The sequence below is a fragment of the Gekko japonicus genome, unplaced genomic scaffold (assembly GCF_001447785.1).
Source record: "Gekko japonicus isolate JY-2015 unplaced genomic scaffold, Gekko_japonicus_V1.1 scaffold101, whole genome shotgun sequence".
Lineage (NCBI taxonomy): Eukaryota > Metazoa > Chordata > Lepidosauria > Squamata > Gekkonidae > Gekko > Gekko japonicus.
In genome coordinates this window covers 948,744-957,944 of record NW_015165238.1, presented here as the reverse complement: position 1 = coordinate 957,944, position 9,201 = coordinate 948,744, and the positions used below count along the sequence as shown (strand labels likewise).

The 9,201-nt window shown below is 40.5% G+C and overlaps 1 protein-coding gene across 1 annotated transcript in view; it reads right to left on the bottom strand.

Moving 5' to 3' along the window:
• PLXDC2 (plexin domain containing 2) overlaps positions 1-9,201 on the bottom strand; it is a 190,936-nt gene that overhangs the window by 8,929 nt on the left and 172,806 nt on the right. The window contains exon 13 of the mRNA XM_015410001.1: positions 3,259-3,419. Coding sequence (XP_015265487.1) covers positions 3,259-3,419 — 161 coding nt within the window. The remainder of the gene's footprint in view (positions 1-3,258; positions 3,420-9,201) is intronic.

Genomic DNA, 9,201 nt, shown 5'->3' with positions numbered 1-9,201 from the left:
AACGGCTTTCGGGCCTTTGCGGCTCAAGGCCGGGAAGGTGTGATCTTCCTTGGGACAATCTGGCTCGGCCTACCTTAGTGGGCCTTTGTGGCTTCTGGGGTGGTGGGTCAGGGGTTCTCTTGAACATGCCACGCTGCTGGTCGAAAGCTACCTTCGGTGGCTTGAGATCAGAGCAGGTGCATCGCCCAGAAGAAAATGAAGGTGGTCAGGAGTTTGACACCTGTCATATTCCTCAGTACATTTCTGGTAACCCCTCGCTAGTATTTGTTGTTATTAAATAATTAATAAAGTGGCCCTTGATAAATCCATATCGGTGTCTGTCTCTTTATTCCGACTGGGGGGGCAAAGTTGCATTATGGCGGTAAGACAAAGGGAGGGGAAAACAAACCTGACCCAAAAACTGGAATCAAGAACCAAAAGGGTGAGAAGAAAGTCTAATGAAGGGCCAATATTAAAAACCTAGTTAAAACTTATAATATACAAAAATACAAGTATTTATTAGAAATATAGTTAAAAACATATATAAGGGCCCAATGAAAGCCTCGTAAAAAAGTTTAGCCTAAACACAAAGGCCAATACACATGACCTGATGCGTTTCTGCCCTATTGGGGCCTTCTTCAGAGGTCAAACAATATTGAGGTACACATAACTTAAATACATATTGCAATAAGATAACCAATAAGTGAATATTGGACCAGGAAGAGGAAGGTTAAGCAGCAAGATCTAAAGACACATGACAAAGATATTTGTGAGGCCTCAAAAGGTGAAAGTCATGTGTCTGGTGCCAAATGCACAGTTGCTGAATTAGAACATCTTTCAATTTAGGTCCAGAAAGCATCTGTGTGGCTATCAAAATCAGAGCTGCAGTGCCCTCAAACAAATAGCAGATCGGAGCCCCAGCGCCCAGAGAGCCGAAGAGCCAGGAGGCCAGCCCTCACCGTGCCCTCGAAGACAGGCGCTGGAGCAGAACCCTCGGCACGCAGCCCCCGCTTCTTTGCTGCGCCGTGTGATCGGCACCCGCCCTAACCACGGGACCTCCACGAGAGGTCTGATCGCGCAACCGCGCATTATTTTGCCCCGGGGCAAACAGCCACGCTTCCCCCCCGCATTTTCCGGCCTGTGTGACCGGGGCCTATGCTATACTTTCTAAAGCTTTTTTTTGCACTATTATGTCATTTTATTTCAAGCTCCTGTAATGAAACTCTGTAGAAGTTGTTTCATCTTTAGTCTCCGTCTGAGACCCTGAGACAATAATGACTTTGATGGACCAAGGGTATAATTCAGTATAAGGCAGCTTCATGTGTTCATGTGAAATGGTGTACATCACTAGTATATATTATCAGCTTCAATTACACATGGCCACAGTTTAGATGTAGTAACAAACCATGGTTTGCATTCCATGAACAACTGGGGGTGGGATTGGAGGGATCCCCTTCTTCCTTGGTTTTCCTCTGAAGATCTCATGGAAGCTTACATATCTTCCATGGCAGTTTCCCTTCCTCCAAACAGCTCAGAAATTAAAGCCTTTCTTAGCAAACTGTAGTTGGTTGTTTCACATGAATCACAAACTCTGGGTAGCCAACAGGTCAGAGTGGGTTTAATACATTTGCTGATGGTTCTCATTGTATTGAGTTGGACATCAACTTTGTGGAGGGGCTGTTGAGCCACACTGAAGTACCATATTAGAATTTGGGGTGCAATTCTAGCTCACCTTCTCATAGTGCACCCTGGATAACACTAAAGAGCTAGAACTTCTGACTGACAGACAATTGTAGGATCTCCTGGTTACACTACACAGATGGAAAAAATCAACCCCAAAGAACCGACTGCAAGGCTCACATAATCTGGGGGAAACAGTTCACTGGGCTGGACTTATATTTTGAGTGTCTGGACTTTTTACATAACCCCCCTCCCCCTTTCTGATTGGTCAAAGATGAACCCCCTTCTCTTCCATGGAACCACCAAAATAAAGACTAACAGGAAGGGGTAGTTTGTCAACTACAAACTTTGAAGTACTTGTCCAATGGAGCCTTGTAGGTTTTGAATGAAGTAAAAATTGCACTCCTTCCCCACCCCCCAAGTTCCATATTTCCCTTCCCTGCTCCCCCATTTGTCTATCTGTGTGTGCTCAGAATAAACCATTTAAGACTGGAACTTGGTCCTACCTCACATATGGGAATGGCTGAGGCAGGAGAGGCTACTGACCTGGCCTGGAACAGCCCCACACACCGCCTTGCATTCCACAATGGAAGAAAGGCAAGATATAAATGTAATTATTATTATTATTATTAATAAGAATCATACCCTTCCCCTCAAACAAGGATTCCAGATAACAGTTTAATCTTGATTTGAGGCACAAGCACAAGAATCCCCAGACTTGTTCATGTAATGGCAAACCCAGCCAATCATGCGTTAATGCAGATGGCCGTTTATATGACAGTTCATATGCATATCCAACCATTTTTAGCTCCCCACAGAAGATTAATGTGGCTGTGTCTTATCATCCTTCTCTGCAAGTGGAAAGACAGATCCATGTATATTGAATAGTGCCACTTCTCCAAGAAAGAATGGTCTGAAAAAACATGATGCAGTTCTATTTCTGAAGCTAAGCAGGTCTCACCTAGAAGGGAAAGTGCCAGGGGACATACGTAAGCTGTCATGATGAGCTGTTTAGGCTTTAGTTTACAATAACCGAAATGAAAATATCGGAAGCTTTCCTGAACATGATAGAAATGTGGGCATCATGCAGTCGCCACAACTGTTTGAAATAGGACTGTTGTAACCTCTCTTACAGAAACAAATTCTGAATTTACAATGATACACCTTGAGCTAATTTCCATTGCCAACAATGCCATGCAATAAACTAGAATTAATCAGAAGACCAATGATTCAGAGGTGGACTACTGCCAAGATGAATTGAAGCTGGATGGAGACAGACTATGTGACCTCAGCAATTATTCCTAAAACTCAGTGATTCTCCAAGCCTGTCATTTTACACATTGTTGTGGGAAAAGGTCATGTTCGCAGCTGTTTAAACTGGCTGGAGATGCATTCCCTGCCAGCTATCATAGTCCTTGGCTAAAGGCCAAACGTTGTAAATCAAATAAAAACAACAACAACAGGACAAGGAAAGATGAATGCAGGCACTTATCAGGACTCAGAGAATACTTCAGAGTCTAAGTGTATAGGAAACAGACCAGACCCTGAGAGGATAATAGGTGGCAGGCTCAGTGATCTATTATCATAAAGGCAGCTCACCTCAATAAAGAAGAGACTGGCTGCTGAGGTTGGATGGTGGTACATGTAAACTGTCACAAGTATAGCAGCTGCCACAATCAGGACCAAGATGAAAATCCCAACAATTAAGCCAGCGTGAAGAGTTCCACCTTTCTTCTCTGCTGCACTGTCATCTGTGGAAGCTGCATGAGAAAAACACACATGGATTATGTCTGGCAAAGGTTTCACTTGAGTTTTTTTCCCCTTTTGTGGCACACTCATATAATGTTAATAAAAAAGGCACTTCAAAATGTTTTATTATTTCTAGCTCAACAAACAATATTAACATTGCCCAGCACAAACTGAACTCAGGCATTCTAACATTTCTAAATTAACTACACAACAAATCTTCATTTGGCTTTCCCAGCTAAAATGGCTGCACTTGCCTACAAACCTCATGTGTTAACTGAATATTACTTGGAAAGTTTATGCTATCATCTCTTCAAGTTAAGAATGGTCACAAATCGGTCTGAGGAAGAGTCAGTAAAATTGGGAAAGCAGGGTTTTTGAAGTTCAGTGTTACTGCGGAGCAGATGGGTATTAAATGGCCCTCCAATATTTTGATTGGAAGACAGCCCAAGTACCATATAAAAACATTGCTGAAAACCATCATTTTACTAAGCTACAGAGCAATATTGCAACACACCAGCAATAGAGAAAGTGACAGGGAAAGTGCTGCCTATTTCCTCAACCTACCTGCCTAAAACCCTGATTATTAACACTGCTGCCATTTATTTAGTATGTTTACAGTGTGATCCTATGCAGACTTACTTCAGTCTCAGCCCACTGAATCAATGTGCTAAAACTGGAGGAAACAGATATAGGATTGCACTGTTAATTTGTTAACATTGCATGCTGCCATCTAAGAATGATTTTGGTTTTGGACACCCTGAACAACTGGAACAGATGGAGTAGTTAACAATGAGTTGTCCAGCTTGTTGTGGCATAAATACAAACCCACCATGGATATTGCTGTCAACATGATACAAAAACAGTAGTGGCATTAAAAGAAAACTGAAAATGTGTGTGTGTTTTTTGGAAATCAGTTTCTATACTGACATCTAAAGTGCAAAAAGGCTGCATCAGCCTTAATACACAGAAAAAAAGTGTGTTCTGTAGTGGTGCAATCATTCAACAGGGCATTTTTAGAAAGGGAATAGGGGTCGTAGGTTTAATATCTGAAATTTGTTTTAGTTTTCATTGCACTGTCTGTTGTATTATATGATAGTGCTTTATGATTTGATTGCATTGCCCATTGTATGCATTACACCCTGCTTTTGGGAAACCAAGGCACTTCTCCTTCTGCAGGTGCATGAAGCCTTGGAACACATAATGCTACCCCAGCTAAGCCTTGGAACACATAATGCAAAACCCAATTACGCAATGTCTTCAGACAATACCGTGAGACCACTGACCCTTTTTTCCTGATAGAATACTTTAAACTTAAGCACCAACTACAACAGAGTATGAACAGAAAGAAGATTGAATATATTAATACACAATGGGAACAATTATACCAGGCCACGATTTTAAAAAATACAAAAAAATTCTGGGCCATAGTCTCGGGGTCATGTTGTGCAGAGGCTCTATGTCTGCTATTTCTCCCCAAATGTGGTATCATTTTTTGACATTATTCCATCAGGATGATGTCAGCACTATGGATCCCTCAGATTGGCCTCATGTAACACCTGATGAAATAAAATAACTGATTGGCCAATTAAAACCAGGAAAAGCAGCTGGTCTTGATATAATTCTCCTGGAAAGTTTAAAACTAGACTCTGATTGGTGGGCGGCCCCCCCTACGGTTGCATCCTTTTTTACAATGATTGATAAATCTGGCCTTATCCCTGATGCATGGTTAAATGCAACCGTAGTCCCAATTTACAAAAAAGTTGATTGCTCAATTCCCTCCAACTATACACCAATCAGCCTGCTTTCCATTATGGGCAAACTGTATGCCAAACATCTACTATCTAAGCTGACCATATGGATGACAGAAGAGAGAGTCTTAGGCCCGGAACAGCTGGGATTCTGTAAAGGGAAAACTACTTTAGACCACTGCATTATATTAGAGCACCTGATTAATAAGTATGTTAAAAGAAGCAATGTAAAATTATACGCTGCCTTCATAGATCTTAAAGGGGCATTTGATTCAATCGACAGAGAACTCCTCTGGGCTAAACTATAACAACTAAACATAGATAAGGGACTCCTTAACCTTATAAGAAAGCTATACACATCAACAAAATGCCAAATCAAATGTTCACTGACAGGGAAATTAACTACAAAAATCTCATCAAATGAAGAAGTCAAACAAGGCTGTATTTTAGCACCTTTTCTATTTAACCTGTTCCCTAATGATCTCTCCCCTTACCTCAAAGCTGTTGATTGCCATGCTCCTAAACTGGGCTCTGTCCATGTCCCTCTACTACTATATGCGGATGACATGGTACTATTGTCCTGCTCCAAAGTTGGCTTAAAGCGTCCACTAAATAAATATCTTTCACATTTTGTAACAAATAAATTACTTTTAAACCATGAAAAATCAAAAATACTTGTCTTTTCTGAAACTTGGAAACCATTCAAATGGACAATTGGAGGCAAACCAATTGAACAAGTTAAAAATTTTAGATACTTAGGTCTGCACTTCCAGTATAATGCATCTTGGTCTTTACAGCGTGATTCAGCAATAAATATGGCCAACATAAATGCTTCTGCCATTTCCTGATTCTTCTACACCAGAGGCAATCAATTCATACCAGCAGCATTTAAAGTCTTCAAGGCCAAAGTAACCCACCGACTCATGTATGGTATTCCAATCTGGATAAGTGCACTTCATGGCACAATAGAACGTGTTCAATCTAAATTTCTTTGAATGATCATGGGAATGCCGCGCTGTGTACCTTATGCAGCCTTGTGTTTAGAAACTGGGTTAAATTCTATGGAATCTGGTGCATGGCTAATGATAATAAAATATTGGCTGCATCTACATTGCAATGTAGACCAAGGGAGCCTTATACAACAAATGCTCACAGTCAAACATGTTTAACTGGCTACCACACATTGAGAACAAAATAACTGCCATGGGCATCCCATTGGACTCACTGCTTATGCTCCCTTTTATGGGTGCTTTTCAGATGATTAAACGCAGTCCTTGACATTGAAACACAAAGGCTATACAGCTTAGCCAACAAATCTTGCTCCCCTCTGAACTTTGAGATTCCCCTCACAGTAGGCCGAATGGCCCCATACCTATCTAACATACAAGCACCACAGCAATACAGAGCTTTTTCACTAGCAAGATTCAATGCACTACCATCAGCAGTCTTGCATGGGAGATATAATAATATAGCATATACATCTAGACTTTGTCATTGTAACTCTGGATGCATCGAGACAGTTTCACATATCTGTTTGCACTGACAATTTTATGTAGACATACGTTTTAGATATTTAAACCCTATTTTAGCCAACATGATGGACCTTCCTTATGCTTTAAAAGTGCATCGTCTTCTGAATGACTCCGCTACTGAAATATCAATGAAGGTAGCCATGTTTTTACAATCAGCTATAAAGCTATGACAGGAAAAACTACCAAAATGAGCAACACTTTGTAACAAATTGTTTTATGTAATATTATGCAATACTATGTAGTTTGCAAAATACTTGGTTTTATATGTATGGTCTTATATGGTTTTATATGTATATTTTGTTATAGTAATCCTCTTTTAAGGTATTGTTTTATGCCAATAAAGGCTAACTGACTAACTGACACATAATGCTATTCCTGCCAGGACATAAAGTGTGTTACAAACAACAGTATGTGGCAAACTAACTGGAGGGAGAAGAAAGAATTTACTGTACTGAGCACTTCAGTCCCCCATTATTTAGCAATGGAGTGGAAAAAATGGGAATCAGAATTGGTTTCCTGGGGTCGTTCTCTAGATTTACTAAGATCTCTCAACACAATGATGATGGGTAATCAAACTTCATTAAATGAATTAATGTCTCTTGCCCATCCTTGCGCAAGTCATGGAGAAATGCCCCCCACCCTAGATTTCATCTTAGTGTTTGATTAACTGGGGCTATACTCTACACATGCCACAGAGTAAAGGACTTGCAAAAGGAAAACTACAGGAGATGAGTCATCTCTTTCCCAAGCACAGGGTACTCCAGTGCGTACTTATGCAAATACCTCTGACTGAAGTGAAAACAAAAGTTTTACCATCTCACACCTTGCTAGACTAATCCAGGTGAGCAGCCGTGTTGGTCTGAAGCAGTAGAACAAAGTTTGAGTCCAGTGGCACCTTTAAGACCAACAAAGATTTATTCAAAGTATGAGCTTTCGTGTACACGCACACTTCCTCAGATACAGTGAAATGGAACCTATATGTATGGACTGGTAAGTTCCACTTCACTGTATCTCAGGAAGTGTGTGTGCAGACAAAAGCTCATACCTTGAATAAAATTTTGTTGGCCTTAAAGGTGCCACTGGACTCAATTTTTTTTCACCTTGCTAGACTGTCACACTTCAGGAGACACAATTTGGAAAGCCCAAAGGCTAGATAGTAATTTCATCCTCTTGAGGCAGGAAGGCTAGGACTGACTGCAGAAAAGGACGAACTTCCAAGGGAAGATTATAAATTCTCAAGACATGAGGAAAAAGTTCTCTTCTTTAATGCTCTCATCTCTTCAATGGCCACAAGCCAATGAAAGACTAAACTTCTTAAACTGTTATTGTAAGCTGCCTTGAACCAAAAGGAAAAGGATATAACTGCTTTAATAAATAAATACATAATAAATAAACCTTCACCCAGGGATGCCATCTTGACTACGTGTCCAGGGACAATGGAAGAAGTCTCAGAACTAAGGTAAATTCTGCAGCTTCAAGAATTACCAATTGAATAGCGTTTGCAAGCCCAGTTACATAAGGTAGCTAGTGAATGATACTCTGAGTTGCCATTTGGGTCCTTCCCTTCCTAAGCTGCCTCTATCAGTGGCTATTCCATCTGGGTACATCAGAGGGACAGACAAGACACATAGCAGAGTTGAATCAGAATCAGACTTAAGGGGGAGTACAACTCCGTCCAGCACAACAGGTTTGTAATCTGGGGATATGTTTGCATCCAGCTCTGCTAGCTGAAAAGCAGCTGATGGGGTTGCAATTTACCAATTTAGGCTGGTTTGCTCACTGCAGCTATTGCTGGCCACAGTTATACATGTCTTGGTTACATTCAAATAAGATTACTGTAACACAGTCTTCATAGTACTGTCTTTGAAGAATGTCTGGAAGCCATAACTGGTTCAGAAGGAAACTGCAAGAGTTTTAACTGGGACCATCACACAGATTACATATCACTGATTTTGTACTAACTGTGCTGGTAACTGATTTAAACAGGTCCAACTCAAAGTTCTGTGGTTGGCTTTACATAGTTCAATGCCAGCTACCTGATGGACCACTGACTGCCCAAGGTTAAAAATTGGTGGCAGATTTCTGTTCTGCCTGCCCGTCCTAACTGAGGTTTTAAAACTTCTTGCCTCTGGAAAATGAAAATATGCAGTATGAACCTTGCTAAACTATACTCCCTTTTATACCAACATGTGAAAGTTCAACAACTTCACAGCATTTACAAGCAAACATTAAAAGCATTACTTTACTTATATGAGATTCAGATCATAGACATTAAATAATTTCATATTTCAACAAAACCAACAGCGAGCATCTAAGAACCATAAAGCTAATCGGATCTGATTTGATATTCATACAGTGTTTAGCATCCAGGTTTGTAAATGAGAATTCTGTCACTTCTAGACAGCATGTATGATATCAGCCTGTCACTATTTCTGCTAGCTGCTGCTTTTAAAGCACTGAAATAGTGATCAGTGTGCCAATTGCAAAGAAGGAAATATATATATATATATATA